This window comes from Thamnophis elegans, chromosome 7 (genome assembly GCF_009769535.1).
Source record: "Thamnophis elegans isolate rThaEle1 chromosome 7, rThaEle1.pri, whole genome shotgun sequence".
Lineage (NCBI taxonomy): Eukaryota > Metazoa > Chordata > Lepidosauria > Squamata > Colubridae > Thamnophis > Thamnophis elegans.
In genome coordinates this window covers 74,118,711-74,143,435 of record NC_045547.1, presented here as the reverse complement: position 1 = coordinate 74,143,435, position 24,725 = coordinate 74,118,711, and the positions used below count along the sequence as shown (strand labels likewise).

At 43.8% G+C, this 24,725-nt stretch overlaps 1 protein-coding gene across 1 annotated transcript in view; it reads left to right on the top strand.

The window, feature by feature from the left end:
* The first annotated feature begins 420 nt into the window (after positions 1–420).
* LOC116511875 (zinc finger CCCH-type antiviral protein 1-like) overlaps positions 421–24,725 on the top strand; it is a 35,117-nt gene continuing 10,812 nt past the window's right edge. Inside the window, exons 1-8 of the mRNA XM_032222142.1 lie at positions 421–795; positions 8,860–8,992; positions 11,792–12,032; positions 14,641–14,751; positions 16,414–16,506; positions 19,479–19,602; positions 22,216–22,384; positions 22,925–22,966. Coding sequence (XP_032078033.1) covers positions 515–795; positions 8,860–8,992; positions 11,792–12,032; positions 14,641–14,751; positions 16,414–16,506; positions 19,479–19,602; positions 22,216–22,384; positions 22,925–22,966 — 1,194 coding nt within the window. The 5' untranslated portion in view covers positions 421–514. The remainder of the gene's footprint in view (positions 796–8,859; positions 8,993–11,791; positions 12,033–14,640; positions 14,752–16,413; positions 16,507–19,478; positions 19,603–22,215; positions 22,385–22,924; positions 22,967–24,725) is intronic.

Here is a 24,725-nt window from a genome sequence, read left to right as displayed (position 1 = left end):
CCCTCCCTTCTTTCCTTCTTTCCAACCCTTTCTCCCTCCTTTCCTTCCTTTCCTTCTTCCTCCTTTCCTCCCTCCCTCCCTCCTTCTTTAACACACACTTTGTTTTCACCCGAGGCTGGAAAGAAAAACTGCCTTCCGGGCGCCCAAAGGGGCGAGGTCAGTCAGTGGCATCCCCGGGTCACGCGTGGCCGCCCCTGCAGCCCCTCCACCTCGCCCTCTGCCTCCCGCGTCCCTCGCGCAAACCGCCCCCTCAGGGTCTCTCCCTCCCTCCCTCCGAAGGGAAAGCTGCGGGAGGGCGCGCAACCCACACACACACACACGGCGTCTCCTTACTACCCTCTCCCCACCTCCGAAAGGGCTTCCTCTCCCCCCCCTCCCCACCCGGCCCGTTTTACGCAGGCGCACTTCTCCTCTGCCGGCCCCGCCCCCCTCCGGCCGCTCTTCGGTTTCGATTCCCGCTGGCCGGGCGCGAGCGGCTCCACGGAGTCAGCGGCGGCCAGGCAGGCAGGCGAGGATGGCGGACCCGTCGGTGTGCATCTACCTGTGCAAGGTGCTGTGCTCGCGGGGCGGCGGCATGCGCCTCTCGGAGCTGCCGGACCAGATGGGGCTGCCTCTGAGCCAGGTGCGGCAGATCCTGGACGACGCCGGGCAGGGGCGCTTTCTGGTGGTCCGGAGGGGCGCCGACCAGTACGTCCTGGCCGTCACGGCCGCCCGGCTCTGCGTCCGCCAGGTCTGCACGGGCTGCGATAAGCTGCACCTCTGCAAGCTGAACCTCCGCGCGAGATGCCGAACCATGTGAGTCGGGGCGGATCCGCAGCGGGCGCCTTTGGGAGAAATGGGGCGCTAGTCCTCATGACCCCTTGCTTAACTTGTGGCAAGGGGTGAGGGTGTGTGTGGGGGGGTGGTGGTAGAGAGAGGTTTGGGCAGGAAAAAGGTGGGAGAAGCAGGGGCGGATCCGCAGCGGGCGCCTTTTGGAAATGGGGCGCTAGTCCTGGCTAAACTTGTGGAAAGGGATGGGAGGGGGGAGGTTTGGGCAGGAAAAAGGTGGGAGAGGCACAGTGGGGACGGTCGCCGTGGGATTAAGTGTTTTGGGTCAGCGGGACTCGGAGATATGGGAAAAGGGGGAATATTAAGGGTGGGGGGGGTCTCCAAATCTGACCAACCTTAAGGCATCTTTAAGATTTGTGGACTTCAACTCCCAGGATTCTCCAGCCAGCTATGCTGGCTGGAGAATCCTGGGAATTGAAGTCCACAAGTTTAAAAAGTTGCCAAGTTGGAAGACTTCGGATTAAAGGGCATAACAACCACACACAAAAGATGAACTACATGCTTAAGGAAAAAACAACAACTCTTGTCTCCCTCTCTTTTTTAACTCTAGCCTGGAAGTCTTGTTTCTAAACAATGACCAAACTTTTAAAAACAGCCTTATAAGTCATCCTAAAGTTGGGATGAGATGCCGAGTCTTAATTCTGAAATCGTGGCTTTATTTAATTCACAGTTTCCGTTTCATTTCGTCCCCACTTTAGCCCCATCTCAGAGGCTGACTGCTTTTCAGGACTTGTTGAACTTCTTTGAGAATGGAATCTCCCATATAAACCCCCATAAAAATGGGCATTCATTCCTCCTTTGGTCCTACTACTGGTTCCCACTTAAAAAAACCAATTTTTTAAATCCAGACCCAAATCCCATCCGGGTCCTGTCTGTGCTCGGAACATTTGGAGGGGCAGAAATGGCTTCCCGAGAGAACAAGCTGTGAATTAAAATGGGGATGATGATGACACAAAAAACACAATTTGTTCTCAGCCTATGCTTGACCTTGTTTTCAAAGGATCAAGAATTTGGGTTGAAATCAAATGTCAGCAGGTCTAAAAATTTGGGGTAAGAGTGAACGTCGTTGTATTTTCTTTTTAAAATTTAAATATAGTTTATTCATTTACATATATGGCTGCCCATCTCATATGCATGAGTAGGCATCTAACAATTGGAATATGGAACCGAGTAAGAATTAGCCGAAATGCTGGTTATAAATATGGCCGACTTAAATCTTCAGATGGAGAATCGGATGGTCTGATTATTCACCAGATCAAAATGTTGTGCAACAGTTCAGGGAAGTGGCTTATGATTTATTTTGAAGTTCTCCCAAGTCAGTTTCCTGGAGATCTAGTGGCTTGAAAAATGTATGAAGTCCTGTAGAAATCTATTGTTCTTAAATACACCCTTTATAACTCACACTTTCAATATAGCAAACGTTTATTTACTTTCTGGGAAAGAGTAATGCAGCTTTTTTTTTTTTTTTTTCAACGTATGTATAAACATTTATTCTTTCCTTAAACTGTGTGTCTCCTGGATACAAATATCTCTGTGCAACAGCTTTCAGTATTTACATTGTTCACCTTAATATTAATTCTCTAATCTTAAAATTGTAGTAGATTAAATGATTGAACGTTATTAACCTATTCATTTTCCTGTTAACATATCTTCTAATAAAAATACAATACTAATATTAATCATAATTATCTTACTCATCATAATACTAACAATTATGTTGTTTATACCTCTGTCTTAATATATTTTCTATTCTTCTTTTAGTTTTCTTCCCTCATTTCCAATTTCCCTTGTTTTCCTCTAACCGTTGATAAAATTCTTCCCATATCTTAGAATATTTAGTTTGTTCTTTCTCTGTAATTACTAGTGTTTAATGCAGCTTTTTCTGTGAGGCTTAGAATTATATTCTAGAAGAGTCTTTCTCAGTCTTGGCAACTTTAAGACGGGTGGACTTCAGCAACTCCCAGTCTCCCCTCTCTCTATTTCTACAAATATTTCAAAAGGTTAAACATATCCCAACCCATTTTCATCCTAGTTTCCCCACAACAACCTTGCGAGGTGGATCGGGGCTGAGAGAGAACTGGCCCAAAGTGACTCATCTGATTTTCATGGCTAAAGCCAGATTAGAATTCAGAGCCTCCTGCTTTCTAGCCTGGTGTCTTGACCACTACTAGATCAAAATTACTCTTTATATCAGTGTTTCTCAACCTTGGCAACTTGAAGATGTCTGGACTTCAACTCCCAGAATTCCCCAGCCAGCGAATTCTGGGAGTTGAAGTCCAGACATCTTCAAGTTGCCAAGGTTGAGACACACTGCTTTAGATCATAGTTTGTGTTAATCTGATTTCTACCCGTTGTGAATTTTTCAGTCCTGCTATGCACAGACTTTATAACTCATTGCCAAATAGATTTACGTTCTGGGATTTTTCACTAATGGTAGAAAATACGTTTTCTGAATTCAGTTTGGTTACCCTCTGCTTATTACAACATTTTCTTATTATATATTTTTTAAAAAGGACAATGGACAGGATCAAGATACTGAAGTAGTGTCTGGGGACTAGTCAAAAACCAGAAAAACTCTACTGATTTTTTACTTGGGGTTTTTCAAAGTGAAAATAAATGGCAAATTCCAGAAAGCCTCCCAATAGGCGGGAATGGTTGGTTTCAAGGTTGCTTGATCTCTTGAGGCTTTGCATTATCTCTATCTGCAAAGGGGGAGGAAGTGGAATAATTTAGTCTAAACAAAAATGCCTAGAGGAGAAGGGCATGATAAACTCAGGAATCCAGAAAGGGGAGCCAAAAGAAGGAAAGCACATATGCTGCGGTGGGAAGCATAGCATCAGATAGGAAAAATGAGGGGGGGGTGGTGTCAAAAGCCAACAGAGAAAAAGAGGCATGCCCCCAAAAGCCCCAAATAATATAATATAATCCTTTGAAAAGAGGAAGTCTGGTTTATTGCTATTGAGGAATAACAATTAGAAAAAAAATAACACAAAATGCCAGGACTTGAAGATCGAAGTTGAACACCTCTGGAAAAAAAGAAATCTGTTGTTATACCAATAATAATTGGAGACCTCAGAAGCAAATGCAGTCGGGGGGGCAATAAACAGTAGTTGATTTAGGTCAGAGTTTTTCAAGTTTGACCGCTTTAAGATGATGGGGACTTCAATTCCCAGAATTCCCCAGCCAACAGGCCGCCTGGGGAATTGTGGGAGTTGAAGTCCCCATCATCTTACAGCGACCAAGCATGAAAAACCCTGACATAAAGGCTGTCTGATTTACTGGTGCACAAACTCACAGGTACTAACACCACATTATAAAGCCTTAGTAAGGCCACACCTAGAATACTGCACCCAGTTTTGGTCACCACACTATAAAAAAGATGTTCAGATTCTAGAAAGAGTGCAGAGAAGAGCAACCAAGATGATTAGGGGACTGGAGGCTAAAACATATGAAGAACAGTTGCAGGAACTGAGCATGGCTGGTCTAGTGAAGAGAAGGACCAGGGGAGACATGATGGCAGTCTTCCAATATTGGAGGGGCTGCCAGAGAGGAGGGGGGGGGGTCAAGCTATTTTTCAAAGCATCTGAAGGCCAGACAAGGAATAATGGATGAAAACTGAACAAGGAGCGATTCAACCTGGAAATTAGGAGAAGTTTTCTGACAGTGAGCACAATCAACCCATGGAACAGAAGTTGCCTTCAAAAGTTGTGGGAGCTTCATCGCTGGAGGCTTTTAAGAAGAGACTGGACTGCCATCAGTCAGAAAACGTGTAGGGTCTCCTGCTTGGGCGTGGGGTTGGACTAGATGACCTACAAGGTCCCTTCCAACTCTGTTAATCTCTAATGCCTCCTTTGGCCAGTTTGGAGATTGAAGGAATAGGAAGAGGAAGCAGTGGATAATGCAGAAGGGCCAGCATCAGAGGAATTGCTGAGAAGTCTTGGAAAAGCTAACAATTGTGGGTGCATGTTGTGTGGCTTGAAAAATGTCAGGCTTAATTAAATTGTGCCCGGGGTCATTGTTTTAGCTCCACAGTTGGCCTCCCACAATTTCCATATGTGACTAAAGGGTCAGCCTAGCCCTTTTAATCAGTTCAAAATGATAAGGATGTTCTATGCAAGTGGATTCAATGGGCTGAGCACCAATGAGCTAAGCCATTCAAAAAAGGAAAAAAAAAGACCTTTTTATCCTCTGTATGAGTCACTGATCTCTCCTGCATGCCAGCTACAACCCTGGCCTTTGGTTTCGATTCCCTCCTAAGCTACAGGAGGAAAGCGAAACCTGATCTGATTTGGCACCAGATAAGCACCCTATGGAACAATCTCCCCGTGGAGATTCGTACCCTCACCACCCTCCAGACCTTCCGCACAGCCCTCAGAATCTGGCTATCCCGTCAGGCCTGGGGCTAAGACTGTAACCCGCCCGAATGGTATGAATTTTGTGTTTTTTAATTATGTATTGTCTTATATGTTAAAAGTTTGTCTCCCCCTCCCCCTTGGGTTGTGAGCCGCCCTGAGTCCCCCCAGGGAAAAGGGCGGCATATAAATAAACTTCAAACTTAAAAAAAAACTCAAACTCAATGGTGGTTGACCCCCTCTAGCCCCAAAGATTCCCCCGTTTGCTAGCCCCAGAGGGACTCATGAGTTACAGTATCCCACTACTAAGCCTTGGAGCTAGCAGATCCCCAAAGAAAGCAGGAGGCGGAGACGGAAAGATTTCTGCTTCATCTGCCTTTGTCTTGCCTGAGTGTGCAAGAATGTGAGCACAGAACACATGCACGCATCACGCTTGAAACATACATCCAAGGAACTGTTGGAAGAAATGTCCATCTGGGTTCAGTTCCAAGTGGGGAAAAAGACACTGGGAACATGGAGGGTGTTTGGAAAGGTAGTTTAATGGTGGACAGGTCACATGGCTTGAGTCAGAGATGCGTTCCCACCAGTTCGGCCGAGCAGGTAGTAAACTGGCCAGCCACGCCCCCGAACCGGTTCTATCGGCGGTGCCATAAGCACCGCCATCTTGTTTTTTGCTTCTGGGCATGCACAGAAGCAGTCTTTTAACCTACTGCGCATGTGTGGGTGAAACGCGTCCCTGGCCAAACAAGCTGTAGAAGAAGCCGGAACCCACCCCTGGCTTGAGTTCCTGAGCAGAAAAGGGAAGAGATGCTGATATTCGCTGGGGTTTTATACCCTCTCCTGGGCTTTGAACTTCCTGGGGCACAGGAAGAGCAGGAGTGGGTTTCAACCGGTTCGCGGCGGTCCCTGCGATCCGGTTGGTCGCCGAACCCGGAAGTAAGTAACTTCCGGGAACGGCGAAGGCCCCGCGCGCGCCCGCTCCTTACCCGGTTTTGCCGAATTCTGCGCTTCTACGCATGCGCAGGACACATACAGCGCCTGCGCGATCCTCCAGGAGCAGCTGGAGCATCGCACAGACGCTAGTATGCACCCACCCCTGAGGAACCCACCCCTGAGGAAGAGTATCCTGATTGGTTGCTGTCAGAGGTCATGGCTAGCTCTGTAGGTTGTCTGTGTGCCAAGTGTGGTTGAAACTTAGTGGATGGGGCAATGAAATGGGCCAGATCTTTGTTATGTAGAATGGACCTTAATCACCCATTGATTTTAGGGGAAATATTCTGCCTTTTTAGTGTATCCCAAAATATTTCACTTTTCTAGGAGAGGGCTGGGTTTTAACTTGCAACAGGACTTACCGTGGTTGGAACTAGTATTAACCAGGAGAAGAAAGAAAGCAGCATGAATGGGTTAGTGGAGAATTGCAAAAAACGTCACATTGAGCCCTAAACTGCTTCACGGCGCTTTGGTTTAAGAGGGTGAAAACAAATCTCATTGGAATTTCTATGTTATGGATTGTGGCTTATTGTGTTGTCTCTGAATGCAGCTGACACTGGCTTCTTATCAAACCTCAGTTGAGCTTCAGCCTTAAAGATGTGGCCTTCAGAACTGGAAGGAGGTGAAATTTAATAGCAGGTCAGGAGGAATTGCTGCAGGACAGAGTTCATAGTTGCTCTTTAAAAATTACGATTTAAATCGAGTTGATTTAAATCAAGCCTTTTTACTAGTGATTTAAATCGTGATTTAAATCGACTTGATTTGCCATATTTTTGGAGTATAAGACGCACTTGCCCCCCACCCCCAAAAGAGAGTGGAAATGTTGGTGCATCTTACACACATCCATTTTTGGCCTCCCGAAGCCCTGCCACCCACATCCCATTTTTGCAAAAAACAGGCTGTTTTTCGCAAAATCAGGTGCATTTTTGCCTTCCCGCAACTCCCAGGAGCACTCTGTAGACTTCAGTAGGGTTGGGGGAAGGCAAAAATGGACCTGTTTTTCCAAAAAATGGCAGAAAAATGGACCGTTTTCTACCTGTTTTCATAAAAACAGGTGCGTTTTTGCCTTCCTCCCAGCCCTGCTGAAGCCTACAGAATGCTCCTGGGGGACTTACCTCTTCGAAATCTTGGTGCGTCTTATACAGCGGTGGGTCTTATAGTCCGAAAAATACGGTAAATCAAATCCGCCATCCGTGCCATAGTTCTGAAAATGTAACTGCTACAGGGAGCTCTCAACTTGCAACAGTTTGTTTGGTAAGTGTTGAGAGTTACAACAGCACTGAAAAAAGTGACTTGTTATGACCGATTTTCACACTAACGACTGTTGCAGCCTCCTCGGGCACTTGCTGCTTGGCACCTGACTCATATTTATGACAGTTCCAGTGTGATCACCTTTTGTGACTTTCTGGCCAGCAAAGTAGGCGGGGAAGCTAGAGTCACTTTAACAATGGCATGATTCATGTAATATGTGAAGAAAGAAAGGTCATAAAATGGGACAAAATCCATTTAACAACCCTCTCATTTAGCAACAACTTTGTGCTCAGTTTTGTGGTCATAAGTTGAGGACTATCTGTATGTATGTGAAAATTAACTTTTTCCCAGACTAATGAATCCATTCACATTAAGCTCATAACCTTATTCAATAGAACTTGGAAAAAATAAGGATGATACTTGCCAGGATATCTATTTTTTGGAAAAAAACTCCCAGCTCTCTCCTCAACTGTGTTTAAATAATGATGCAGTTTCAGCATAGAAAGACAACGATGATTTGAATCAGATGATTCCAGGAAGAAATTAAGTGAAAAAAGATATAAGGAAGATAAAGTTCTGAAAACGTTTGTTTTCTGGTAATGACTGCACACTCGGTTTGAGGCACAGTTTTCTCCCACATTAATCTGTTTCTCTGCCAGAGTTAACTTGCAGAGTTCTTCCTAAATAAATGATTAATCACCACCGTGTTTTAAAGTCCAGAAAGTTTTGTTTCCTCAAAGCCCAGAAAGTTTTGGTGTCGTAGGTTTGTTGTTTTTTTAGGTGTGACTGTCACTGCTCCTTTTAGAGTAATACTTCCCAAGTTTGTGTGAGACTCAGTCCTTGGTATTTATTTTCAGGGTGACGTAACACTTCAGAGTTGAAAGGGAAAAATAGGCTTATGGAATATAACAGTGATGGCGAACCTGTGGCGTGCGGGAGGCGCATAAGCATGTGTCGGGGTTGTATGGGCACGGGGAGTGCAGTGCACTCCATTTTTGGTGCCAGGAGGTTCAGGGAAAGGCTACAGAGCCCAGCGGGGGAGGTCGTTTTCAACCTCCGGAGGAAAACTTCCGGAGCCTGGAGAGGGTGAAAAACGGGAAGTCCGGAAACACGCCTGTTTCCGGCCTCTGGGAGGCCTCCGGAGCACGGGGGAGGCTGTTTTCATCCACCTCGGAGACTCGAGGAAAGCTTCCGGAGCCCGGGAAGGCTGAAAATGCCCTCCCCCACCATGGGTGTAAGTGTCATGCACTAGGGGGAAGGGTTTCACGTGTGCATGCGCAGGTGGGTGGGGCGCATTGCACTGTGGGTGTGGGCGCATGATTTCAGCACAAGAGGACAAAATCATCACTGAAATATAAAGTGCTTCCATTAAATGCAACTATAAGTTTAAGAACTCTGGGTAGTTTACTTATCTCTGTTTCTTTTTATTCTCTTCTAGCACTTGCAAATATCCGCATGAGATTTTCTCGGAAAGTAACCGGAATGTTTTGAAAAATCATGAACTCATTGGCCTTAATGAAGAGGAATTGTGCATTTTACTTTTACAAAACGACTCTTTTCTTTTACCTGATGTAAGTTATGCCAACCTATAGACCAGTTATTTCTTACAGAGCCACTGATCTCAAGAATTTAAGAATTGCTTTAGCAAGAATAGACCTTGTTGACTTAGGTCAGATAATCTACGCTCCCAGGCTGTGGCTTCTGATATGGACGGCAAAATCCTTGCTCAATCTCAGGAGTTAGGGATGTTGTACAGACACAACATGTTATACAGACACAACACGTTTAAAGCTTACGTTTTATTTGTAGGATCTATTTTTTCCCCATTTTTTATAGCTGCCAGTCCTAAGAGTCACCTAGAGATGGCTAGCAAGTGTTAATACACAAAACATGTTTGTGTATTAACCCTTGTTCGCCATCTCTAGGTGTGTGTCAAACAGAGTGTGCCTAAGCGTGTGTCAAACAGAGAACTCCTAAGCACACACTGCAATTGGTGTTTACTAAGAGGCAAGTCCTTTGAGTTCAAAAAGGCACACTTCCTGTAAAAGAGAATAAAAAGCGAGTTTAAAAATTCTCACCAACTGCCTAGCCTGCCCTGGAATAATACTGATAAAAACATGACTCTGCAATTTTCTTACTAACAGATTCAGGGTTGAGTATTTGTTCTGACCGAGGCTTCCCAAGAGCATGAAGCAAACTCCTTGTCCCGACAAAAAACCCTTTTATTAATTGACTGTGAATTCTGCTCATTCCCATCCAGCAAAGTCTTTCAAGGGAGGATTTATAGTCACAGACCTTATCTGGCTTGGAGAGCTGACAGGCCGACATCTGCAAAACTTGGCAAGGAGTCTCGGAGAGTCACGAACCAATTAAGCGAACTAATTGTCTCCTGCAAACGCCACTCCCCTTTTGCTCCTGTTTTATTTCCTCTGGGAGGGGCCATTCATCGTCCACCTGTGGCCTTACTCCCAAGTCGACCCCTGTTCTTTAGCTGTTCCCTTCATCTGGCAACTCTGTGCGTGCGCACACTGGGAACAGGCTCCAGCTGTTCCTCTGCCTCACTGATGTCCGACTCCGAAGGCAGCTGATAACTGGCATACGGCTCTGGCCCCCTCTCTGCCTCCGACACAGAGCCCTCATCAGAGCCTTCCAGAGACTCCAGGACTGGCCCATGTTCCTCCCCCAACCTCCTCATTGTCCGAATCTGCTTCCAGACCCACTGGGGGGCCACAACAATGCCCAGGATGTAATTACATATAGACAGCTTCTTACCTTAGAAAGAGGTGTATTACAATTAAAACCCTTGAATGTACTAAAAGAGGAAAAGGCAATTCAAACATGGTTTCAGTATGGGCAGTTGCAGGCCAGATGGAAAAAAGATCAAAAAATCGGTTTTATGCAAGACGAGGATAATTTACTAAAACAAATTAGAGATCAATGTCCAATGCATATCAAGAGACTATATAATGCATTAATAGAAATGGTTTCGGAAACAGAATTAGTTAAAGACTGTATGATAAAGTGGGCACAAAATTTTGAAGAACCAATAATGTTGGATACGTGGGAAAAGATTTGGGTAAGAAATGTAAAAGTTACACAAGCCCAAAATTTGAGAGAAAACTTTTAAGATGTTTTATAGATGGCATTTAGATCCTAAAAAACTGGCCTCTATGTATCCGAATTTACAACCTAAATGCTGGAGATGTGATTGTGCTGATGCTACATACTATCATATATGGTGGACTTGTAAAAAGGTTAAAGCATTTTGGATAAAAATATGGTGGATTATGCAAAATGTTCTTAAAAAAAGCATAAAGTTTGCCCCTCAGTTATTTTTGTTAGGTACAATTACTGATTGTATAGTTATAGAGACTAACCTGATTTTGCATTTAATAACCACAGCAAGACTGCTGGTGGTGCAATACTGGAAGAAGGAAGATTTGCCTACTATTCAAGAATGGACATTAAAAGTAACAAACCTAGCTGAGATGGCTAAAATATCAGCATATCTCAAGGACCATTCAAACGAGAGATATAAATTGGAGTGGAGAAGATGGATTGGCGATACTCAAAATTAATATGGGACTAAGAAATTCCAGATAGTTTATGACTGAAGAAACAAGGAATGACATAATCTGTTTAGAGCTAGCCTAGGAGTTAAAGCTCAAATGAAAGTTTTTTTTTTTTTTTTTTTAGTTTTATTTGTCATTTATAGGCCGCCCTTTTCCCTGAGGGGACTCAGGGCGGCTTACAATTCGTGGGAAGGAGTGCAAGACAAAACATAAAATATGTGAATAAAATAAAACAGTAAAACACAACATTCATTCAACATTCGGGTGGGGCGGATTAGGATCTTATCCCCAGGCCTGTTGGAACAGCCAGATCTTAAGGGCTGTGCGGAAGGTCTGGACGGTGGTGAGGGTACGAATCTCCACGGGGAGATCGTTCCAAAGGGTCGGAGCTGCTACTGAGAAGGCTCTCCTCCGCGTAGTCGCCAGTCGGCACTGACTGGCGGATGGAATTCGGAGGAGGCCTAATCTGTGCGATCTGATGGGTCGAAGGGAGGTAATCGGCAGAAGGCGGTCTCTCAAGTGGATATTAACCTTTTTTTTAAAGTTTATCTTAGAATATTTTTGTTAAAGATTTATACCCTGTATTGGTTCTGGGAAGTGGGGAGGGGGGGAAGGTTGGGGGGGGGGGTTGGGTCGGGAGGGTAGGGGGAGGGAAGTAAACATATGTAAAAGTTTTTTTTTCTCAAAATTTTCAATTAAAAAAAACAACAAAACAATGCCCAGGGTGTTTTCCTGCTTTGTGTGCAATCCCAAACGGAGGAATATTGGTGTCTTTTTGTTTGTCTCTCTCTTTTCCAGGTGTGCGGTGGCTATAACAAAAAGGAAAGGACTTGCACTCTGAATGGAAAATGTCGCCGGCTTCACATTTGCCGCTACTTTCTCAGAGGAGAATGCCGGTTCCCCCACTGCAAGAGGTCTCACGATCTTCTGGACCCCGTTCCTGCTAGTCTGCTGCTCGCCGAAGGCCTGGATGAAGAGACAATTTGGAACATCCAAGCCATTTGTGATGCCAGGATTGCTGCCTTCATTAAGGACCTCAGTGAGCCTTTTACATCCTTGCAATCTTCTTGGCTCCACTTCCTGTTTCAGAGCCTCTCTCTCTCTTCTCATTCCCTTGTCGTTCTCTCCCTCCTTCCCTTGATCATTTTTGTGAAAGTTTTTTTAGGTTTTATTTATTGTATTTATAATACTTTTCATCTCCATCAAACTGTGTGTGAATTGGGTACAATTCAGTGGTGAAATTCATTATTTTTTTACTACTGGTTCTGTGGGCGTGGCTTGGTGGGCGTAGAGGGGAAGGATACTGCAAAATCTCCATTCCCTCCCCACTCCTGGGGGACAAATACTGCAAAATCACCATTCCCTCCCCACTCCATGGGAAGGATATTGCAAAATCCCCATTCCCACCCCACTCCATGGGAAGGATATTGCAAAATCCCCATTCCCACCCCACTCCATGGGAAGGATACTGCAAAATCTCCATTCCCTCCCCACTCCATGGGAAGGATACTGCAAAATCTCCATTCCCTCCCCACTCCATGGGAAGGATACTGTAAAATCTCCATTCCCTCCACACTCCATGGGAAGGATACTGCAAAATCTCCATTCCCTCCACACTCCTGGGGGACAAATACTGCAAAATCTCCATTCCCTCCCCACTCCTGGGGGACAAATACTGCAAAATCACCATTCCCTCCCCACTCCATGGGAAGGATATTGCAAAATCCCCATTCCCACCCCACTCCATGGGAAGGATATTGCAAAATCCCCATTCCCACCCCACTCCATGGGAAGGATACTGCAAAATCTCCATTCCCTCCCCACTCCATGGGAAGGATACTGCAAAATCTCCATTCCCTCCCCACTCCATGGGAAGGATACTGTAAAATCTCCATTCCCTCCACACTCCATGGGAAGGATACTGCAAAATCTCCATTCCCTCCACACTCCTGGGGGACAAATACTGCAAAATCACCATTCCCTCCACACTCCTGTGGGAAGGATACTGCAAAATCTCCATTCCCTCCACACTCCTGTGGGAAGGATACTGCAAAATCTCCATTCCCTCCCCACTCCGTGGGAAGGATACTGCAAAATACCCATTCCCTCCACACTCCATGGGAAGGATACTGCAAAATCTCCATTCCCTCCCCACTCCGTGGGAAGGATACTGCAAAATACCCATTCCCTCCACACTCCATGGGAAGGATACTGCAAAATCTCCATTCCCTCCCCACTCCATGGGAAGGATACTGCAAAATCCCCATTCCCTCCACATTGCTGTGGGAAGGATACTGCAAAATCTCCATTCCCTCCACATTCCTGTGGGAAGGATACTGCAAAATCTCCATTCCCTCCACACTCCTGGGGGACAAATACTGCAAAATCACCATTCCCTCCCCACTCCATGGGAAGGATACTGCAAAATCTCCATTCCCTCCACACTCCTGTGGGAAGGATACTGCAAAATCTCCATTCCCTCCCCATTCCATGGGAAGGATACTGCAAAATCCCCATTCCCTCCACACTCCATGGGAAGGATACTGCAAAATCCCCATTCCCTCCACACTCCATGGGAAGGATACTGCAAAATCTCCATTCCCACCCCACTCTGGGGCCAGCAGAGGTGGTATTTGCCAATTCTCTGAACTACCATATTTTCCGGAGTATAAGATGCACCAAGATTTTGAAGAGGCAAATTTTTAAAAAAATGTTTTGGCACTCAGCAGACCTCCCTAAAACAGCCCGTTTTTCACAAAAACGTTTTTTTTCTTCTTCAGAAAATGGGGACGAATAGCCTTTAGGAGGCTTGTAGAGTACTCCTAGGGGCTGGGGAGGCAAAACTGAGCGAAAAATGGCCCGTTTTCTGCTCATTTCTGCCCTCCCCAGCCCCCAGGAGACGCTATAAGCCTCCTAAAGGCTCTGCACGGCAATTTTGGCGAAGGGTGTGGGGTTTCAGGAGACAAAAAAATGCCGTATTTAGTGTATAAGATGCACCCAGATTTCAGCCTCTTTTTTCAAGGAAAAGGGTGCGTTTTGTACTCCGAAAAATATGATACTCGAGTTTCAGAAGAAAACACAATGTTTAATTCAACTACATATACTAACTTTGTGGCCGCTCAGGAATTAGTCAGGCACAGGAAGGTTTTTTTAGCTCCCGGTGTTTTCTTTTTTGTGGAAAACGGGTCCAAATGGCTCTTACAGTGTTTAAGGTTGCTGACACCTGTCTCAGGTGTTTGTTTGAGCTAATTTTGTCAATCTTTTGTTTACTGCTTATCTGAGTTTATATCTTGACCCAGTTTTTCTGAATGGGTCCAAATCTGGACTTCTAAAAGCTGGCCTCTTCAGTTTCTGCTTGGGGCAGGGAAACTGTGGCTGGTTTCTGCCTCAAGATTTTTTTTTTATTCCTCCTTTAGGGGAAATATTTTGTCCTTCCTTTTTAATATTCCCCAAAATATTCCATTCTTGTGGGGGTGGGGGCTTCCCACAAAGAGAAACGAAAAATTGCCAAGAAGTAACTTCACATCTTCTCGGCACTTCTATGAACAGCTGTAAATTTATTCCCTATGTATGGTTACAGCATACTTCTTTCTATAATCCATTTAATCAACAAAACCATAGAAACCATCTCCATTCCATTCTTGTAGAAACCCCAAATTGTCCTCCTGCAGCAGAGAAAGACGACCCAAGCACACGTCCCAAAAATCAGAGATCTCAGAATGCAGATAATTTTGTGATGGTAGATCGGCCTGACCAAGGTAAGTCAATTCCTTTTTTTTTAGCACCTTTGGCTGTTGGGGATCAGGCTTTGGTGTCACTTGGGTTAGTCTATAACAAGGTGCACACTTCGGTATTTTGTATTTTTGATATCTGTATATATCAGATACGGCAAATCTAGATAGCACACTAAAAAGCAGAGACATCACCCTGCCAACAAAAGTGCGTATAGTCAAGGCTATGGTTTTCCCAGTTGCAATGGATGGATCTAAAGTTGGACCATAAGGAAGGCTAAGCGCCAAAGAATGGAGGCCTTTGAACTCTGGTGCTGGAGAAGACTCCTGCGAGTCCCTTGGACTGCAAGGCCATCCAACTGGTTACTCCTAGAGGAGATCAGTCCTGACTGCTCTTTAGAAGGCCAGATCCTGAAGATGAAACTCAAATACTTTGGCCACCTAATGAGAAGGAAGGACACACTGGAGAAGAGCCTCATGCTGGGAAGGATTGAGGGCAAAAGAAAAAACGGACGATAGAGAATGAGGTTGCTGGATGGAGTAATAGAAGCAGTAAGCGTGAGCTTAAATGAACTCCAGAAGATGGTAGAGGACAGGAAGGCCTGGAGGAACCTTGTCCATGGGATTGCGATGGGTCAGACACGACTTCGCAACTAACAACAACAATCAGTGTTTCTCAACTTTGGCAACTTGGAAGATATCCTGGCTGGAGAATTCTGGGAGTTGAAGTCCAGACATCTTCAAGTTGCCCACATTGAGAAATACTTGTCTAATATGATAGGATGAAAAAATTTATGAGACAGAGGGTTAAGGCATCCTGCATCACGTAACTTCTGCTTCATTAGATGTACACATGTAGTCCCCGTAAGACGAGCAACTGACTTACCACCAGTTGTTTAATGACTTACACCCCACTGTTCTGACCTAGGCTTCCCCAGCAGCACAAAGCCAAGTCCTCGTCCCGATAAACCCCTTTTATTTAATTTACAGTGAATTCCTCTCCAGCAAAGTCATTCCCACAGCCTTTCAAGATAGCTCACAATTACCAACTTTATCGGGCTTGGAGAGTGGCCAGGCCGATATCTTTCAGGCGCTGCAATACTTGGCAAGAATGCAGGAATGAACTATGGTCTCCTGCAAATTCCACTCTTTGTTCGCTCCTTTTTTATTCCCTATGGGTGGGGCCATTCACCGTCCACCTGTGGCCTTACCCCCAAATCGACCTTTGTTCCTTAGTTGCTCCCTTCGTCTTGCAACTCTGCACATGCACACACTGGGAACAGGCTCCAGCTGTTCTTCTGCCCCACCGATGTCCGATTCCGAAGCCAGCTGATAACTGTCAGAGGACCCTGACCCCTCTCTGCCTCCAACACAGAGCCCTCATCAGAGCCTTCCCCAGAGTCCAGGACTGGCCCATGTTCCTCCCCAACCTCCTCACTGTCCGAATCTGCTGCTACCAGATACGCTGGTGGGTCACAACACCCACCCCAATTAAAGAGCAAGGGACTCCAGTCAGTGGGTCATATAACTTGGGGGGAAATCCTCCCCTCTCCTGCAGCCTCCATCGTTCAGGAGCTGCTAGTCCTGAGCAGAGAACTGAAAGGCCCTTCTGCACTTGGGAAAGAACACCATGCTGTGATTTTTACTGAAGCAGGATGTCGTGTCCTTTAATTTCTCTTTTTTTTATAGGTGCAAAAAGAGCTCCTAAATTTCCAAGTGCAGAGAAGGAAAAAAGCGATGAAATCTGTGTCTACTATCTATGGCAGTTCTGTAAAAATAAAAGTAAGTCGCAGCGAAGAAGGTGACAGTTAATTTGTCCTTGCGAGTTGTAATATCTTTGCAAGTTCCATCCACATTAGCCATAGTATTTCTGCTTTTTTTAATGCCCTTGCTTGCTTTGGAACAGGGGTGTCAAACTCGATTTCATTGAGGGCCGCATCAGGGCTGTGTTTAACCTCAGAGGGCCGGGTGTGTGGGTGTGTGTGGCCGGGAGTGGATGTGATCATGGTAGGCTCAAGATTAATGTTTTTCCCCTTCTTTCTTTCCACAGTTCTTTACTATAACCATTTTCCTATCTCTTCTACCGAACATTTATTACTTATTCTTCATAGTCCACTGAACTTTTTATTTCTAAATTTCTACCCCATTGTTTAATAGTAAATTGCTTTTCCAGGAGAAAAGCTATTTATACTATTGTATTTTTATTATTCAACTAACAACACAAATACAATAGCATAAATAACATGAATAATTCCTACAGTATCTAAAATCTGGCATTAAACTTTAATATTAACGTAGGATGTTGCTTGTTTTCTATCCAGACCAGGCACTTACTAGAGGTCACATAATTGTAATCAAGATATATATACTTAAAGTCACAACCCCTGGTATGCCCAAGTATGGGAGGAAGGTCACACTTCCACTCTCTGTCATTAGGCTCGTCACAAGAGACCATCCAGACAGAAACCCATGTTTGGGAATCGAACCTGTGCTCCATTGCCTCCTCCATTGCTAGCTGATGAGAGCTAAATAGCTTGAAATAGATCTATACTAGTCTCCCTTTATTTATTTATCAGCATAAATATAACATATATATATTTATATATATATATATACACATACATACATACATACACACACACACACACACACACACACACAAACACACATAAACATACACATTTATATTTATATTTAAAGTCACAACCCCTGGTATGCCCAAATATGGGAGGAAGGTCACACTTCCATTCTCTATCCTTCAGCTCGTCACAAGAGACCATCCAGACAGAAACCCAATATTTTTTACTGTTGCCTTTTTGTTACATTTGTTATATTTATGCTGATAAATAAATAAATAAATAAATAAAGGGAGACTAGTATAGATCTATTTCAAGCTATTTAGCTCTCATCAGCTAGCCATACCCAAGTTTGGGAATCGAACCTGTGCTCCATTGCCTTCCCAGGCAGGGAATTAACCATTTGAGCTTTAAGTGACTTTAAGTATATGTATGTATGTATGTATGTATGTATGTATGTATGTATGTATGTATGTGTATATATATATATATATATATATATATATATATATATATATATATATATATATATATATATATATTCATACACATACATACATATATATATACTCATACACATACATACATACATATATATATATGTATAATCTTCTCTCTCTCTCTGTTCTATATCTATCTATCATCTATCTATCATCTATCTACTCTCATCTATCTACTCTCTCTTTTATCTATCTATATCTATCTATCATCTATATACTCTATCATCTATATACTCTCTCTCTCTTCTATCTATCTATCTATCTATCTATCTATCTATCTATCTATCTATCTATCTATCTATCTATCTATCTATCTATGGCTGTTTTAAAATGTGTAGAATTCTGGGACTTGAAGTCCGCACGTCTTAAAATGGCCAAGGTGGAGAATCATTGCTCTAGAGTAGAAAAAAAAGAGGGAATGGAGAAAGGCAAAGAAAGGTATGGGATCTGTTGGATCCAGAGTAACCAAGATGATTCATGGTAGTTTCCTTGGCAATCATGTAGATACAGATTTTCATGGCTTTCTCCTGGGGATCTAATCCATCTTATGCAGGGCTGTCCAAACTTGGGAACTTTAAGACTTGTGGACTTCAACTCCCAAAATTCCAGCTGGCTGGGGGAATTCTGGGAGTTGAAGTCCACAAGTCTTAAAGTTCCCAAGTTTGGACACCCCTGATCTTCTGTAACACACACACCACTTTTCTAAACCAAAAACGTGCTGCTTGTACCTGAAAATAGGACACAACAAAACAGGATACAAAGTTCAGGTTTCCTGTTGATTTTGGATTTACATCCTGCAGAACAGACAAAACTTCTTATCAGCCAGAAAATGTTGAGTTTGGATTTCTGCTTTTATCCATCAGCGTGGAAACTTGAACCAAAGTTATTTCTCAAGGATGGTCAGCCAATTGTAGTAAGCACGTCCCCAAAGAATTAAGGATATAGAAGCACAAAATGATATAGCTCTCCTTAGTAAGGTGGGTAACTTTAAATGGCTGACCAAATACAAACGTACTTTTCAAGTAGACAGCTATTTGAAGTTACAATTGCCAAAACATCTCAGGGAGATAATTTACGTGAGCTTGACACAATGGTCAGATATGGGAGATTCCATTCTATACCCTACAGTGAGCCTCTCTGCATTTGCGGAGTGGCAGAGATAGAAGACCTGGCTCACGATTTGATGGTTGCTTGTATAAGGGGGTGAGAGGCAGGTACCTTGGTCCATATACCAAACGAAGGAGCCATTGGGATCCCCACATCAAAACAACCTACTTTATGTGCGGCCAGAACTGGAAAATAGCATTTAACACAGCACAGTACTTAAGCAAAATGGTTCGGTTGAGATCTACATATTGGGGTAAATTGCAGGGGTGACACCGCAATATAATTTTATCATATTTTATATCTTGAATTATTGTATTGTATTCCAATTTCATTTTAGACTGTGTCTTATGCCAATTTCATTTTAAATTGTATTTTATCAAATTCCATTTTTAAATGGCTTTTATCAAATTTTAGTAATCATTTGTTTCTGAAACTTTGCACTGTGATATGGCCCAAGGGCTAACCAATAAAGACGAAATGTCAATCTGTAGTAAACATGTCTGTAGGCTCCCTTTATAAAATGTATAATGAAGAAGCTTAGGTGATTTACTTTTGCTCGTTCGCTTTGTAGATAATTGCAGTATGATCCATTATGATCTTCCTTATCGGTGGCAAATCCATACCAGCAATGGTTGGAAGGATCTTCCCAGAAGAGAGGAAATTGAACAGGCTTACTGTGACCCAAATATTACCAGGTAGAAGATGAAATTATGCTTTGTAAAAAAAAATAATCTTAGTTTAGTTTATTTGTTTAGTTTAGTTTAGTTTATTTGTCTTGTATGCCGCCAACTCCCCAAGGACTCCGGGCGGCTCACAATAGACAAGGGAAGGGGGATAAATAGACAACAACACTTTAAAAATACACAACACTCACAGTTTCTGTGGGGCTGGATATTTCACAAGCCCCCCGGCCTGCTGGAGCAGCCAGGACTTGGTGGCTTTGCGGAAGGCGGGGAGGATAGTGAGGGTCCAGATCTCCACGAGGAGGTCGTTCCAAAGGGCCGGAGCTGCAACAGAGAAGGCTCTCCCCCGGGGAGTCGCCAGCCGACATTGGCTGGCAGATGGAATCCGGAGGAGACCTAACCTGTGAGATCTGATCGGTCTATGGGAGGTAATCGGCAGGAGGCGGTCTCTCAGGTACCCAGGTCCGATGCCATTAATGGATGTTTGCATTTTCCTGATGGGATTGAAGCCTGGGGTACTTTTCTCCTGAAAAAGTGGAGGTGGGCTAATGCCAGGGGTCTTTGCAAGGAGGAGATGTCAAAATTTGCAAGATAGTGGCTGCAGGATTGTGGTTCAAGATTATGGCTCTTTTGTACTTGCCAGCAAAGGGGGCAGGGCTTCAATGACAAGGCCACACCTCTCCCCGTGCAGATTTTTACAGGTGCCCCAAGGGCACCTTGGATTCAGCAGTTCTGTCTTTCAACTCACAAAATTTGCTGTTTATTACAAGAAAGGGACACGGTAGCTCAGTGGCTAAGATGCTGAGCTTGTCGATCAGAAAGGTCGACAGTCTGGCGGTTCAAATCCCTAGTGCCGTGTAATGGGGTGAGCTCCCGTTACTTGTCCCAGCTTCTCCCAACCTAGCAGTTCGAAAGCACGTAAAAATGCAAGTAGAAAAAATAGGAACCACCTTTGGTGGGAAGTTAACAGCATTCCGTGCGCCTTTGGCATTTAGCCATGCCGGCCACATGACCACGGAGACGTCTTCAGACAGTGCTGGCTCTTTGGCTTTGAAACGGAGATAAGCACCGCCCCCTAGAGTTAGGAAAGACGCAGGTGCAGGAGAACCTTTACCTTTATCTTTTACAAGAAAGTTGGGTTGTGTAACTTTAAAGAGATGTTACTTATGGAAACAAGCAGATCTCCAGCTGTGTGTTAACCAAGAAGGCTTAGTAAGAAAACGGTGTATAGCAGTGGTGAAATTCAATTTTTTTATTGCCGGTTCTGTAGGCGTGGCTTGGTGGGCATGGTGTGGCTTGATAGGCGTGGCTTCCTGGGCATGGCAGGGGAAGGATACTGCAAAATCTCCATTCCCACCCCACTCTGGCGCCACCCAGAGGCGGCATTTGCCGGTTCTCCGAACTACTCAAAATTTCCGCTACCGGTTCTCCAGAACCTGCTGGATTTCACTCCTGGTGTATTTCCTTGAATGTTACTTTTTGCAGAGTTAGCCATTCAAGTAGAAATCTCATCATGTTACTCCAGGATCCAGGAGGATGATTAAGCAATAAGGAAACTAAGTGCATTTAATCTATGGAGAGGGGCCTGGGTCTGCCCCCATCAGATTTTTTTTCTGAACGGCCCATTATTGAATTAAGGGATTCTTTTATACACACATATCCCCCCCCCCAAAAAAAAAGCTTTAATGCTCCAACCTTCCGAAATCTCCATCTTCAAATGCATCAATTACTTTTTTTTTTTTTTAGCTCCATACTATTTTCTTTTTGACTAGTAGCAAAAAAAAATTTAGTATCTGATAACAGCCAGCCCTCTGAGCATCTAAAGCTCCTGGTTTTCAGAAGAACTAGGTTGGATCTGGGGAAAACCTCCACAGATTTTCAGGATTTAGATCTGAAGTTGAAAAAGGGGCCACAGGTCTGAACACAAAGCACTGCGGGGAAAGGATATACAAGTGGAAGATTAAGATTCCCCTTATAGCTTGGAATTCACTAAAATCAAGCCCAGAGGTCACGGAGAAGCAACAAACGACAGGTGGACCTGCCTATTCTGTGTGGTTCACCCACAATACCGCAAAGCCCTTATGCGCGCCGACATAAGCGCGGAGGGCAAATCCGCGCCTTCCGAAGCGCTAAGGAAAAAGGCGACCCTAGCGCGACGACATAACCGCAGAGGGCAAATCCGTGCCTTCAACTAAACCTGAACCTGAAACCTTCCGAAGCACTCAGCACCCTAAACCTAACCCTAAACCTAACCCTAACCTAACCCTAAACCTAACCCTAAACCTAACCCCTAAACCTAATCCTAACCCTTACCTTAATTTAAATCGGCTTTCTGCCACCGCGCTGTTTTAAAGCACCCTTCTGTTGCCGCGGTGATGACGTCGCGGTGATGACGTCGCGGCTTTAGCGACACGGTTTTGTCGCTGCTATTTTGACGAGCGCGGTTTTGTCGTGCCACGATTCTGTGTAAACCCAATAGTGATGTTTGCTACACATGGATGAAGGTTTATCTTCCTGGGTGAAACCAGCCAACTATGGCTTGTCCAGGGCAAGGGAAAGGGAGAGAAAACGAGAGTGATTTAGCAGAGTGGATAAACTCAGCCGGACTTTCTTTCTCCTCTACAGATTTCCAGATCTAGGGCTAGATTTCACGACCCTGACTTCTGCCACTTCTCCAATTCGGCGCCTGTCCACTCCGTCATCTGTCACCAAAGAGCCTAAGTTTGTCATGACAACCATGTGGTTGTGGTACTGGAAGAGTGATCAGGGCCAATGGTTCGAATATGGGAAACAGGTCAGTAGAGGACTGGGGCACCTCTAGTCCATAGAAGTGCTCTGTTAGCGGCTTCCAGCCCTAGGAGAATTCTCAACCAATAAAGGAGAATATTTGTAGCAATAAGGGAAGGCTCTCTGAGCTTGGTTGTTTTTATGCAGATGTTTCTTTTATATTTATATATATATCAGGGACATGCAGTCAGGGGAGGCAGAGCCTCACCACTGTCATCATGAAAAGAAAAGAAAGGCTGAGCTAGTTGCTGCCAGAATCACCATGGATGACTGCTTAGTGCTTCATTGTTTAAAAAAGCCTCTAAAAAAGTGCCCTCTACAGGAGGCGGCAGGAGGATGAGGTGCCTCATCCAGTCTGACTTTATGATCACTCGAGCAGAGCTAAGCAAGGGTTAAAAGCCGAAAAATTCCTGACGTACATGAGGCACGTTGTTCTCCTGCCTCCTGCAGAGGGCATTTTTTTTAGAGGCTCTGGCAGCAACTAGCTCAGCCTGGCCTCAGCTCATGCCTTTTTCCTTTTACATTTTTTTTCTTTTTATAATGGCAGGCAACACCGGCGTTGAAATCCATTCTGAAAAAGCCGGAAAAGGTACGTGTGGGTCGGAGGGAGGGGGAGAAATTCAAAAAGTTTGATTGCATGCAGAGCCACGTTGCCTTGTCAAACACACACACACACACACACACACACACACACACACACACACACACACACACACACAGAGCTGGATAAAAGTATATAAGCCCAGCTTCACTGATTACAAGTTTGAAAAGGCAACGTGGCTCCACCTGCAATCAAAGGCTCGGATCGGAAGGCAGCAGGGGAATGGGAGGGGGGTATGGCAGAGGAGCTGCTTTCAAGTCATTGGAAAATATATCCAATCCAACTTCTGTGTTTGTGTTTGTTTGAGAGTGAGTGAGTGAGAGAGGGATCCAACTTCTCTGTGTGCATGTGTTTGTTTGAGAGAGGGGGGAGGGAGAGAGGGAGGAAGGAGGGGGAGGGAGAAGAAAAAGAATGAAGTAAAACTTTTTTGCAAAGGCGAAAAACAAATGCTGTCAGTTTAAGTTTGAACTGAGCATGCCTGGCTGTGGAATTCTGGGAGTTGAAGTCCACAAGTCTAAAAAAAATTGAAACCCCTGTGTCAGTGCCTCACCAGCCATAAACCTCACCGCACATCACTGATATATGTATATGTATATATAGATGTTGTTTTTAATTTTCAAAAGACACAACACAAGGAATTCCCCTTTACATACTGGTGAAAGTGTATCAGTTGGTTATAAGACTTTCATGCATCTCTTCCACAGTCATCAACCATAATTCATATTAACTGAAGTATTTTAACTCAGATATATTTATATATATTACCATCCATTTTCATTTGACTATAATTGTTTAAACGCCCTTCATCATAAAATATATCAAGATTTAAAACATAACCACATACTGGCATTTCATTTGCTATTTCTAATATCCTACAATAACACTGAATCCTTATGGCCTATTCTAGCTAAACATTCATAATATTTAGTAACAAAAAATTCTAATCCTCCTTTCTAAATCACTGTTTATATTTTACATCCACTTTCCTTATGTTGTACCCATGCACATATATAAGTTGTTATCATTATCCCTTCTTTATTTGACTGTGTCCTTTATCATAAAATTTTCCCCTAATAAACAAAAGTTAACTAAATTTAACTTAGTTCTTTTATATATAACCAAAAAAAATTCTAATCTTCCTTTCATAGGTAATATTGATATCCAATTATTACTTATCATAGCAATACACATGTATACATTATTATCATTATCAATTATTTATTTAACTATACCTATTGTCACTAAATTTCACTAAGTTTAACTAGTTTTGGATTATGCCCTTTCATCCATCAACCTGTATCTTTCCAGTAGCAAAACAATCTCATGTCTTTTGCCATTTGTGGTATCAGTCCTCTAATCATCTCCTTAATCAAATTTGTATGGACTCCTCTTTGCTTATTAAGTCTCTCATGTAATTTCAGTGCCCTTCTTCTGTTTCCTTAATCAGCTTATCTTTAATTGTCAATGGTGTTTTCAATGATGTTGCTAACAAAATTTCTCTTTAAATCCATATTCTTTTATTTCTTCTTCTTCTTTATCTTGCCATCTGGGGTAGAGTTCCCCTCCATTTAATTCCTCTTTCCATATTCCACTCTTTCCATTTCCAGACACAAACCAATCGCCATAGATATCAGTGGATTTAATTTCTTTGTGGTCATTTTTCTCTTTGGTTTTTAGGACTCTAACCTCCACTTTTTCCACTTGATAAACATCTCCAACTTCTTCATCATATTTTACTGTTAGATGC